Source organism: Camponotus vicinus, unplaced genomic scaffold (assembly GCF_025532165.1).
Source record: "Camponotus vicinus isolate PSW18456_S1 unplaced genomic scaffold, iyCamVici1.0 SCAF_6, whole genome shotgun sequence".
In the NCBI taxonomy this organism is placed as follows: domain Eukaryota; kingdom Metazoa; phylum Arthropoda; class Insecta; order Hymenoptera; family Formicidae; genus Camponotus; species Camponotus vicinus.
This window is the reverse complement of record NW_028141978.1, coordinates 17,367,511-17,379,689: the sequence shown is the minus strand read 5'-3', so window position 1 is coordinate 17,379,689 and position 12,179 is coordinate 17,367,511. Positions and strand designations below refer to the sequence as shown.

The following is a 12,179-nucleotide window of genomic DNA, read 5'->3' as shown; positions in this document are numbered from 1 at the left end:
TGCCAGCCCCCTGGAGCTATTAAGTGCGGCCAGCCCTCTAACCATGCTCTTTCCTCCTCCTCCCGTATTCTTCTTCTTTCTTCGTATTGCGCATTTGCTATATCATCTATTTCATCATTTAGATCTTCCATTCCGAAGAGCCACCGTAGGTTAAAGATGTCGTAATATCTCTATCCGTTTACCTCGTTATCTTGACGACTCTCCGGGGTGTCACCCTATTCCTCCGCGAGATCATGTCGCGCGTTCTACTACTCCGCCCGCACGCTGCGTCGATGCTCGATATTCATAAAACCAGGAATTTCGACATTATCGGAGAACTATAAAATAATATATTAAAAATACACATACACATACACATACGCACAATTTTTTTTTCATAAAAACACTACTATTCGAGATTACGATCAAAACGGCGAGAAGGGCGATAATCGCGCTTAAATTGCCGCGCGCCCAATAACGTGTGCTATGACGCGGCTCGAGCAAATCGCGGGCCCTGAGCCTGTCGTCATAGCATGTCAATCACGTCGTTGGCCGATATCACCGGCGGCCTATCAGGAGCGGCCCGTTGGCGGTCAACCGCCACAACACAATATTTATGATCGAACAATTAATGCCCTTCCAGAAAGTTCCTAAAAGACTTCCAAATAAACAGTTTTTAAACAAAACTGTCGTCCGGAAAGTCGTCGACATCTCGAGAAGCCGGGATATTTCTGGAAGGGCACTCTGAAATAAATACGCCGCGCGCAAGGGCCGCCTCGCACAACTCCGAGTATTTCCGACGCGTGTACGTTATATCTGTCGATTAAAATTTCTTCGCAAATTTCTCAGTTCGACCAGAGGGGAGGCTCTTCTCAAATTCTCGCCGAATATTTCCGTTGCTCGCGGATTTTAGTCGTGAATGATCCTGTAAAGTAATTGGTTAGTGTAAATTCATGCTCGTGTGAATAAAAAAGTTGTGTCGTTAAAGGAAAGAAAACTGATTTATTCAGCAAACCGCATCCTTGCTCACGCGAACTCCTTTTAACCTTCTCGCGCACGGAATCTCGCTCCGCGTACTCCGCTCTCTCGCATACATAATTTCTGGTCCTTCGAGCCGGATCTCTTGTCCGGTGCTGGTTCGTGGAGTGAGTGTTGCGTAAGGTGACTGTGACTCTTCCGTGCTTCTCCGGATAGTGCTCACCTAAGACAGAAAAATGAGTAAGGAAGTGGGACCAATCGTCCGAACGCAGCTCGACCTCTACGGACGCATCTCGCGTGCTTACGAGAACGTCAAGAAGGCGGGCGCCGCGAACATTACCATCGGCTTGGTGGAGGCGCGTCTGCAAGCTCTCGAGGCCAACTGGGCGAAGTACGAGGCCAACCATGAAAGGCTCTCCGCCAACTACTGGGATCTCCTGTCTGGGCACGATTACCTGAAGAAGGATATGATGTCCCTAACAGAGGAGGCTTACCTGACGCAGAAGGGCTTGCTTTTGGAGTCTCTCCGGGTCCAGAGAATGCAGCTCGCAGCGGACGTTCCGACCGTCAACGTGGTTGCTCCGCCGGCTCCGTCGCCGCCGCGTACCACCTTGCCGCGGATCCAGCTGCCGCAATTCTCGGGGTTATATGAAGAATGGCCCTCCTTCCGAGATCTCTTCAATTCTCTCGTCGTGAAGGATGCCGCCACGACTCAAGTCGAGAAGCTCCATTACTTGAAGACGTGCCTGAAGGGAGAAGCCGAATTACTGATCCGTAGCCTGTCCACGACGGAAGAAAACTTCGGACGCGCCTGGCGGATCTTAGGGGACTATTATGAGAACAAGCGACTCCTGGTGCGTTCTCACATCGCTAAATTCACGGCGCTCCAAAAAATGAAGGGTGAGTCGGCTAGCGAATTACGCAAATTATACCATTGCATGGTGAATACCGTTGGCTCACTCGAGAGCCTAGGACGGCCGATAACGCGCGGCGAAGACCTATTCGTCCATCTAGTCGTAGAGCTCCTCGACTTTCGGTCGCATCGCGAATGGGAGAACGTGTTAAGCGATACGACGGATCCGCCGTCGTACGCTGAGTTGCAGCAATTTCTCGACCGCCGCTTGCATACGTTAGAATCATTGCAACCTATTAAGACGGAGACCAACTCTCCGAAGACGAGCGCGAATACGGGGCGTCAAGCGCGCGTGCAGCACGCTAGGAAGCCAGAGAATAAGCGCGGTCGTTGCTCCATGTGTCAGCAAGACCATTATATCATGTTCTGTGACGTGTATAAAACGAAGTCCGCCTCAGAGAGGAAGCAGCATGTCGAGACGAACAACTTGTGCCTCAACTGCCTCGGCCGGCACAAAGTGAGCGATTGCGCGTCAAAAAAGGCGTGTTCGGCTTGCGGCGCCCGCCACCACTCTATTCACGACGCGTGTAATTCGATCGCGAAGTCCTCGCACGCCGCGCACAGAGCATCGAGACCGGCTACAGCAGTGCTCCTCGCCACCGCTCGCGTCCGCGTAGTCGACCGGTTTGGAGCCCCGCACACCGCGCGCGCTCTGATCGACCAGGGCTCCGAGGCATCCTTAGTCGCGGAATCATTAGCTCAGCGACTCCGACTACAGCGGTCACCCACCTCGGTCTCGGTCTTCGGCGTCGGCGGAAAGCTGACCGGCGTCTCTCGGGGGCTGATCGACCTCGAGATATCCTCACTGGGAGGAAGTTCGCCGATTACGGTGTCGGCACTGATCCTCCCCCGGCTCACTCTCTATAACGGCGGCATCCGGGCGGATCGACGAGCTTGGAAGCATCTCGATGGGTTGGAACTCGCAGACCCGGAATTCCTCGCTTCCGATCCAGTGGAACTCCTCGGCGCGAAAGTTTACGCGACCATCCTCCAAGAAGGACTGTTGAGAGGAGGACCCCAGGAACCTATGGCACAGAAAACAAGTCTAGGTTGGATATTGTCGGGGACCGTCGGCTCAGCGGGCGTGACTCGATGCGCACGGACTTACCAGTGCCAAGCAGATGGTGATCTCTCCTGGTTCAACGGTTCTGGCAGCAAGAAGAAGTAGGTGCCGCCGCCGCGCCGCTCTCTGCCGAGGAAAGGAAGGCCGAAGATCACTTCACGCGAACTCATTACTGTCGCTCCGATGGCCGGTACGTGGTGCAGCTCCCGATCGCGACTCCCCTTCCAGATCTGACAGAGACGAGGCGCTCGGCAACTCGACTGCTCGTCCAGATGGAGCGGAGGTTCATCCGCGACACTACCTTGGGTCAGCTCTACCGCGACTTCATGCGGGAATATGAGGCCTTGGAGCATATGGCCCCGGGCTCTCCTTCGCCTGCGGATGCCGGTCCAGAATGCTTCCTTCCGCACCACGGCGTTATGCGCGCTGCCAGCGCCTCGACGAAGCTGCGGGTCGTCTTTAATGGTTCGTCGCCCGTCGCGTCCGCAGGCAGCCTGAATCAGCACTTCTTGACGGGGCCGAATCTCTTGCCCGCCTTGGCGGACGTGCTACTACGATGGCGCGTTCACAGCTACGTCCTGGCGTCAGACATCGAGAAGATGTACCGCCAGATATTAGTCGATCCGGCGGATCGGAACCTGCAAAAAATCCTGTGGCGTTACGATCGTCAGGAGCCTATTAAGGAGTATCTATTGAATACGGTCACTTACGGGTTAGCCTGCGCTCCGTTCTTAGCCATGCGCACCCTGCGACAGCTTTCCGACGATGAACGCAGCCGCTTCCCCGAAGGATCGACAGCCTTACGCGAGGATGTGTATATGGATGACATCCTCACGGATGCCTCCACAGAAGCCGAAGCCAGGAATCTCCAGCAGCAGTTGACAAAGTTGTGCTTGGCGGGCGGGTTCCCGCTCCGGAAGTGGTCAGCCAACGACCGCAACCTGCTCGCCGACATTCCACCCGAGCACCGGATGCAGCGCGACACGCTCTCCTGGCAGCCGGAGGAGAGTCACACCACGCTCGGACTGCACTGGCACCCGAGTATAGACAGCTTCTCCTTCGCGACAAGATCCATCGCTGTGCCGGCGTTCACTAAACGAGCCGTTCTGTCACTAACGGCTCGTCTGTTCGACCCGCTCGGCTGGTTGGCTCCTGCCATCGTCCGCGCAAAAATTTTGTTCCAGTCCACCTGGTTGCAGGGCCTCGACTGAGATACTCCTTTGGATGACCACAGCGAGCGGGCTTGGCGAAGCTTCCAAGATGACCTCCCAAGGTTGGAAGAAATACGCGTCCCCAGGTACGTGAAACTAAGAGCGAAGGATGCCTCGGTCGAGCTTCACGGATTTGCAGATGCGTCCGAGCGAGCGTATGCCGCCGTCATCTATGAGTGGTCTGCCATCTGCAAGGAGAATCCGGACGTCAACATAATCGCTGCCAAGACGAAGGTAGCTCCGATTAAACCGGTTACCTTATCTCGACTGGAGTTATGCGCGGCCGCACTGCTCGTCCGCCTCATGGCTAACATTCGGCAAACTCTCGGAGTAATGGACGCTCCGGTACACCTGTGGTCCGACTCCACCGTCGCACTGGGCTGGATCCGCGGCCACCCGTCGCGATGGAAGACGTACGTCGCTAATCGAGTCGCCGAGATCCAGACCACCCTGCCAGACGCTCGATGGCACCATATCTTGGGGTCGGATAACCCCGCCGACTGCGCCTCACGAGGAATTTCTCCAAGCGACTTGGTCACTCATCCCCTTTGGTGGCGGGGACCACCATGGCTCCGGTCGGACGAGTCTTCGTGGGAAGCCGCCGTCGAGGGAATCAGTGGCGACGGCCTTCCGGAGGAGCGCTCGAGGACACACGCCGTCGCTGCGTCACAACAGAGCGAAGAGCCGGAGAAATTGACTCGCTTCTCCTCGCTGCACAGACTGCTCCGGGTAACGGCCTGGATGAGGCGGTGGTTGCATCGACGCGCTCCCGCGCAACCGCCTGCTGCCTTGAACGCTCCCCGTCCTGGGAATGCACTATCGGCTTCCGAGCACGACCAGGCCCGTCTGGCGTGGATTCGAGTAGTGCAATCTACAAATTATAATGCGGAGTTAAAAACGCTCGCGCGGGGCACCGCGTTAGCAAAAAACAATTCACTCACGATTTTAACTCCCTTTCTAGACCATCAAGGCCTTCTCCGAGTCGGCGGGCGGATCAAGCACGCCCTGCTGGCATACGACGAAAGGCATCCGGTGATCCTGCCCAGTTCATCTCACCTCACTCAGCTCATAATCGAGGCCAGTCACAGGAAAACACTACATGGCGGAGTGCAGCTCACCCTCGGTTCTATCCGGCAGCAGTACTGGATTCCCCGAGGACGGTCCGTGGTGAAGGTCGCGATTCAGCGTTGCGTCACCTGCGCGCGATGGCGGGCTGCGACACCACAGCAGCTCATGGGCGACCTTTCACGGCCTCGAGTGCATCCAGCGAGGCCGTTCCTGCATGCCGGCGTAGACTACGCTGGCCCCATCCTGCTGAGAACCACGAAGGGACGCGGCCACCGCGCACACAAGGCCTTCCTCGCGGTCTTCGTCTGCCTCAGTACGAAGGCCGTTCATTTGGAAGTAGTCTCCGACTACACCTCCGAGGCGTTCCTGGTAGCATTGCGACGGTTCACGTCACGACGTGGCCTTTGTAGGAGTCTGCGAAGCGACTGTGGCACCAACTTTATCGGGGCCGACGCTCAGCTCCGTGCGTTCTTCGCCGCCAGCAGCCCGGAGCAACGTCGAATCGCCGACCAACTCGCCAATGAGCGAATCCAGTGGCGATTTAATCCGCCACCGCTCCTCACTTTCCTCACAGTCCGCTCCTCACTTCGGCGGCTTATGGGAAGCGGCGGTTAAGTCCCTCAAGCACCACCTCCGTCGGGTGCTTGGCGACTCAACTCTGACGTACGAGGAGATGAGCACTCTCCTCACCCAGATAGAGGCCTGCATGAATTCGAGGCCGCTCCAGGCCTTATCAGACGATCCCGACGACTTGACAGCCCTGACGCCGGGCCACTTCTTAATCGGATCGGCCCTCAACGCCGTCCCGGAACCAAGTCTCTTGGAGTCATCGATGCCTGACGAGATGGCAGCTTCTCCAGAAAATGCGCGATCATTTCTGGGATAGATGGTCGCAAGAGTACTTGCACTCTCTTCTTCAACGGCCGAAGTGGAGGACTACCAACGACCAGGTGCGAGTCGGACGTCTCTGCCTCCTTCGACAAGAGAACACGTCGCCGACGCGATGCCGCTAGCCCGGATCGTGCAAGTGCACCCAGGAGAGGACGGCCGGACTCGTGTAGTCACCGTCCGCACCGCAGCGTCAGAACTGAAGCGTCCGATCGCGAAAATTATCCTCCTGCCGGCGAGCGATTCCGACGCGCAGGAGGAATAACGTATAATACCTCTGCATCATCGATGCGTCCCTGCAAAAAATATATATAATTTAAACACAAGTCCAATAAAAATTCTAATTGCTAATTTCGTGTTAATTCGCGACGCGATTAAGTCCTAACTCCTTGCGCCGATTGGCATTAAGTGACGCGGTTAACTCGAACTCGTTAACAGAATTGAAATCATGCTATATCAAACAATAATTATATTAGCAATTAACATCTCTTCATGAGAGCGCGTTACGAAAATAATTGCCGGACGGAATAATGCGAGCGGTCTTATAACGCGACTAAACGCGAACACTGTTTCACGCAACGTTTTCGCGCAATGCAATTACATCTAATGTGCCAATTATTAAGGAGAAGCCTCCTGACCGCCTCATTAACACCGTAATCACATTGCAATTCAATCTTATTATTAACAGCATCAAGCCTTAAGGAAGGCTCATTACTCACGTCTCGCGAGGAGGCTGGTTACAATTCGAAGCTCGCGTTAGGTTAAGATCCGACGGCCTCGAGCCGGTACTCACCTGCATCGTACTGCAATGCGTATAATCCGTCTTGATGGCTCTCTTCTCGTCGTTCGACACTTCCGCACTGTAGCACTCACATTACGTCGCAAGTCTCACTCCTCGCCCGACACTCGTTATTAAAGCACTACATAATTACTCGCGTACGCGACGGATTAAGAATACACACGCCGGCCGCGTGTCCCGTGCTACTGCGTGCGCGTAGTGCGGAAGCGTTGAGAGGCTTCATTCACGACGGTCTCAGCGACGTAAACCCAAGGTGGGCCTTAGGGGCCCAGTTGCGAAATTTTTTCTCACCGAGTGCTCCGGGCGAGGTGGGCGGGATGTTCGAGATTACGATCAAAACAGCGAGTAGGGCGATAATTGCGCTTAAATTGCCGCGCGCCCAATAACGTGTGCTATGACGCGGCTCGAGCAAATCGCGGGTCCCGAGCCCATAGCGCGTCAATCACGTCGTTGGCCGATATCACCGGCGGCCTATCAGGAGCGGCCCGTTGGTGGTCAACCGCCACAACACAATATTTATGATCGAACAATTAATGCCCTTCCAGAAAGTTCCTAAAAGACTTCCAAATAAACAGTTTTTAAACAAAACTGTCGTCCGGAAAGTCGTCGACCTCTCGAGAAGCCGGGATCTTTCTGGAAGGGCACTCTGAAATAAATACGCCGCGCGCAAGGGCCGCCTCGCACAACTCCGAGTATTTCCGATTAAAATTAATATATTTAAAATTTCTTCGCAAATTTCTCAGTTCGACCAGAGGGGAGGCTCTTCTCAAATTCTCGCCGAATATTTCCGTTGCTCGCGGATTTTAGTCGTGAATGATCCTGTAAAGTAATTGGTTAGTGTAAATTCATGCTCGTGTGAATAAAAAAGTTGTGTCGTTAAAGGAAAGAAAATTGATTTATTCAGCAAACCGCATCCTTGCTCACGCGAACTCCTTTTAACCTTCTCGCGCGCGGAATCTCGCTCCGCGTACTCCGCTCTCTCGCATACAACTACCTACCTTCCAGACGAATGTCACTTTTAATATTACAAAAAATAAGAGGTCTATGAAACTCCTCTTCCAAAACGAATAATTAATAATACAATCCATTTTATGCAGCGTAAGGAATAATCGCACACACGGAAAAAGAAATACCACGGTTAAACTCGCTGACGCTCTCCTCTCGGACAATACACGACTCAGATCGAAATCGAATGTTACTCTCCGCTGTAGGAATTATAAAGGTCTCAAAACTCGAAGGGTTACACTAGTGTACGAATATTTTTTACACCCACTGTATATATTAACCATTAGTGATCCTTTCATGGTCTTTCTCTACGCTCGGTATAAACAATATGAACAGCATTCCTATGAAGAGAAATGGATCTTGGAACCTTCTTTTTTTTTTGTTTTTTGTTTATGATACCGATGTTCGACTGCTTTGTGCCCTTGCCGCGCGTGTGAGAGAGAACGATAGCGAGACTTATAATTAGTGCGAGAACGCACAAAGGATTGGAGCGCAAGGGAAAGGCGTGTAAATAATTGCAATTTTTTGTTACAATTAAAAATATATATAATTTATTTAAATGTGTGTATGTGTGAGTTTAATAATTAAAATTTAATAAAAAAGTATACAATATAAAAGAAAAATAATAATATATAAAATAGGCCGTCGGGCTATGTTGGGGAAGCCGTTTCTGAAAACAGAAGAAAACATATGCATTTCATTAGTTTAAATTATTTAATAATTTATTTAATAATTTATTTTAAGATACTTTTGATATATAATAAATTAAAAGATACTTACAATGTTATCCATGACATCTATTTTAATTTGTGCAAATAGGGCACATGTTGCAGGGCAATATTTGATTCAAATATTTTTTGCACTCTTTGCATGACATATTATCCATATTGCCACAAGCTATGGTTCTATGTTCCCGAACAGATCTAGTTTCTAGAAACAGATACGATAGTCTAAGAAAGCATTCGGTACAATATTTCGATCCATTTTCCATATAGTAATAGGAAATGCAACATATCTTTGTTGCTTCGTCTAATGTTATTATTTCAAGTAAGCTTAAATTTCGCTGTTTCTTTTGGAACAGTTCTTCAACAATATCGTCACTATTGTCACTATCGTAATCACTGTCCTCCAAGGGTTCTATTTCTATATCAGACCCATCCTCGTCTGATGATTCATGGAGATCAACAATATCCATTAGATTATCATCTTCCATCTCTCTCCTCTCTCTCTCTCTCCATCCTCTCCGCCACAACTGGATCCATCCAATAATCGTAATCATCATCCGTATCATCGTCGACGATAATTACGTTTTCTTCAGCCACCGTATCATCGTCGATGATAATTACGTTTTCTTCAGCCATTGCACGAGACAACCAAAACACAGAAGAGCAACGAAAGAAATGATACTCTAGTGCAGCAGACTCCTCTTCATTATATATTTTTAAAATAAACAATATAAACACCAGTATTCCTTTGAAGAGGATTGGATCTTAGGACCCTTTTTCTTTTTTCATTTTTTTGCCGATGTTCGACTGCTTTGTACCTTCGCTTCCCACATTCAGAAAAACGAATTCTTTCTGAGATGTAAATAAAAGATTGATACACACACACACTTACACGGTAAAAAACATTTTGTATTTCTGTTGAAATTTTCTCGTGTAGAAATTTTTGTGTTAATTTTTCACATATTACTTGTGTTATTTACATATTTGCCTTCTGTTAAAATTAACATTAAAATTAGAGTGGATAAATTGGGACATGTGAAATATGTTAAATTTAACGCAAAATTTTTTACTGCGCATTAAACACAAAGATAAGAAAGGATTAGACGAAATATATAAGAAGGAGGATTGAAACATATCAAATCATAGTACGGAGGCGCGGGGCGGGGGACGCTTGGGGACGTGTTGGATGTTTTTTATCGCAAGTATAAACAATATTACATAAGCCGATTGATAAACAGCGGTATTTGAAGAGGATTGGATATTAGGGCCGACCCAGAATTATTTTCCATATTTTTTCTAGGAAGAATTGCAACGTATCAGCGCCGATGTTCGGCTGCTTTGTGTCCTTGCCGCGCGTGTGAGAGAGAGAACGAATTCTTTCTGAGATGTAAATAAATGATTATTATGATACACCATACTTATTTATTTTACACAAAGATAAAAAGGTTTAGACGAAATACAGGGAGGCTTGAAGCGCATCAAATCACAGTACGTGATTTGAACGCGCATCGACACATCGGTTGTCAGAGTATAGCGATATTCTGTTAGAAAGATTTTTGCGCGATTATGCAATGTATGTGTGCAAGTGCTCCATAGAAAACTGTGACATAGTGTGTTAAAAGTGTGAAAAAGACAGGAAAAAAAAATGGAAAACATCGAACAGACTGAACGCGACCGGTGGAGCGATCCAACCAAATTGCCACCTTGGGCGAATATTTTGCATGGCTACAACGATGCAACGAGTACATCAAGTCGCTGGAAGAGCAAAGTCGGATCAAACGACCACGATTATCGATCGGGAATCGACAATCGTTGATTGCTCGGATCACGCGACTCGAAGGTGCAAAGACTCGATTGCAGAGACAGTTTATGCCCAGTAGTGGTAATTACAGTGGCGACAATAACGCGGGTGCCGGATGTAGCGCGCAAAATGAACTTGTGTGGCGCGAGATTGATACGGCGTTCGACAATCGTGTATTGACTGGTGCGATGATAAACTATAATCACATCGAACCTCGCCAATTTCTCGAGGACGCCAAAGACATTGTGCTAGAACATTATGAAAAAACACTATAATGTGAAAGTGAACACCATATTCAACGGCGAGTTCGTGGCCGGAGATAAACGCGCTAACAAAAGTATTAATACGAGAAACTGTGAACTCTTTCGCACGTCCGATTTACGCGAGTGGTACGAACGGCGCGTTATTGAACCCATCCTAGCATCGCTGGAAGAGTTTCAGGAACGCGATAGCGGATGGGCATTGTCGCGAATATTAAATTTGACAGTTAACGTAAACAAATATAATCCTATGCGCGCGGGATGTCATATAAAATTGTCGCGGGAGATTATGATGAAGAGAGCGGTGATTAACATACAATCAAAAGACAATGCGTGTTTCGCGTGGACAGAGGTCGCCGCTCTATATCCCGCAGAAAGAAAGGCGGAACGGGAATCATCGTACCCGCATTACGCGGGTGCTGAATCTCCGGGACATTGAGTTTCCAGTGACTGTCAATCAGATTAAAAAATTTGAACTTGTCAACGATATTTCGATCAACGTCTACAGCATCGAAAGCGAGAACATTGTTCCGCTACGACTGACGGAGCAGAAGCGGGATAAGCATGTCAACTTGTTGTACGTGGAAGACGGCAACAATGTCGGACATTTCGCATGGATCAAAAACTTATCCCGGCTCGTGAGCTCGCAATTGAGCAAAAAGGACCATAAGAAATATATCTGCGATCGGTATGTATAATTTAAATAATTATAAGTTATGTAGCAAATTGTATATATAAAAATCTTTAATTTTTTAAAAATTTTTATTTTTTTTTATAGATGCTTGCATTACTTTGGTTCGGACGACAAGTTGCAGTCGCATACTGTCGACTGTGGAAAGATGAACGAATGCGCTATCCGGTTACCGAGCGATAAGGACAAGTGGTTATCGTTCAACAATTACAACAGGAAAGAGCAGCTTCCATTCATCGTGTACGCCGACTTGGAATGCGTTCTGGCCAAGATGGAGAAAGAGAAGAATATGTGCCAGCACCATCAAGTATTTAGCATAGCATATTATATACATTGCTCGTACGACGACTCATTATCCGCATACCATTCGCGTCGCAGTACCGATTGTATAGCATGGTTCGTCGAGCAACTTAAAATGTTAGCATTTCGTGTAAAAAGTATTTTAACTACTAATGTCCCTATGGTAGATTTAACATTCGAAGAGTGTGAAAAATTTAATAGCGCTACTCAATGTCATATATGCGAAAAACCGTTCGCGCAAGACGATACACGCGTACGCGATCATTGCCATCTGACCGGACGGTACAGAGGTCCCGCGCATTCAAATTGTAATTTAAATTATAAAGAGTCTTTCTGTATTCCAATAGTGTTTCACAATTTATCCGGTTATGATTCGCATTTCATTATCGAGGAAATAGCCACAGCGTTCGAAGGGAGAGTCGAGTTACTTCCAATAACGAAAAAGAAATATATATCGTTTACCAAAAATGTCGATCTTAAGGAAGAAAAACCAAAAAA

General features: G+C 48.9%; 3 protein-coding genes and 1 pseudogene across 3 annotated transcripts; all 4 read left to right on the top strand.

The window, feature by feature from the left end:
• Nucleotides 1-1,193: 1,193 nt before the first annotated feature.
• Nucleotides 1,194-3,038, top strand: LOC145973757 (uncharacterized). Its single transcript, XM_083103332.1, has one exon. It carries the CDS (start codon nt 1,194-1,196, stop codon nt 3,036-3,038), a length of 1,845 nt encoding a protein of 614 aa, XP_082959458.1.
• A 167-nt stretch (nt 3,039-3,205) lies between these two features.
• Nucleotides 3,206-4,144, top strand: LOC145973756 (uncharacterized). The gene has a single exon (XM_083103331.1). It carries the CDS (start codon nt 3,206-3,208, stop codon nt 4,142-4,144), a length of 939 nt encoding a protein of 312 aa, XP_082959457.1.
• Nucleotides 4,145-4,157: 13 nt separating this feature from the next.
• LOC145973755 (uncharacterized) lies at nt 4,158-6,098 on the top strand. The gene is made up of 3 exons (XM_083103330.1): nt 4,158-4,230; nt 4,284-5,525; nt 5,623-6,098. Exons 1-3 carry the CDS (start codon nt 4,158-4,160, stop codon nt 6,096-6,098), a joined length of 1,791 nt encoding a protein of 596 aa, XP_082959456.1.
• Nucleotides 6,099-10,688: 4,590 nt separating this feature from the next.
• On the top strand, nt 10,689-11,854 carry LOC145973754 (uncharacterized; annotated as a pseudogene).
• Nucleotides 11,855-12,179: the final 325 nt, after the last annotated feature.

Coding starts and splice junctions, on each gene's coding strand:
- LOC145973755 (XM_083103330.1), top strand. CDS start 4,158: ATGACCACAGCGAGCGGGCTTGGCGAAGCTTCCAAGATGACCTCCCAA. Junction 4,231..4,283: donor GAAGAAATACGCGTCCCCAG/GTACGTGAAACT, acceptor ACGGATTTGCAG/ATGCGTCCGAGCGAGCGTAT. Junction 5,526..5,622: donor CGCGGTCTTCGTCTGCCTCA/GTACGAAGGCCG, acceptor TGGCCTTTGTAG/GAGTCTGCGAAGCGACTGTG.
- LOC145973756 (XM_083103331.1), top strand. CDS start 3,206: ATGGAGCGGAGGTTCATCCGCGACACTACCTTGGGTCAGCTCTACCGC.
- LOC145973757 (XM_083103332.1), top strand. CDS start 1,194: ATGAGTAAGGAAGTGGGACCAATCGTCCGAACGCAGCTCGACCTCTAC.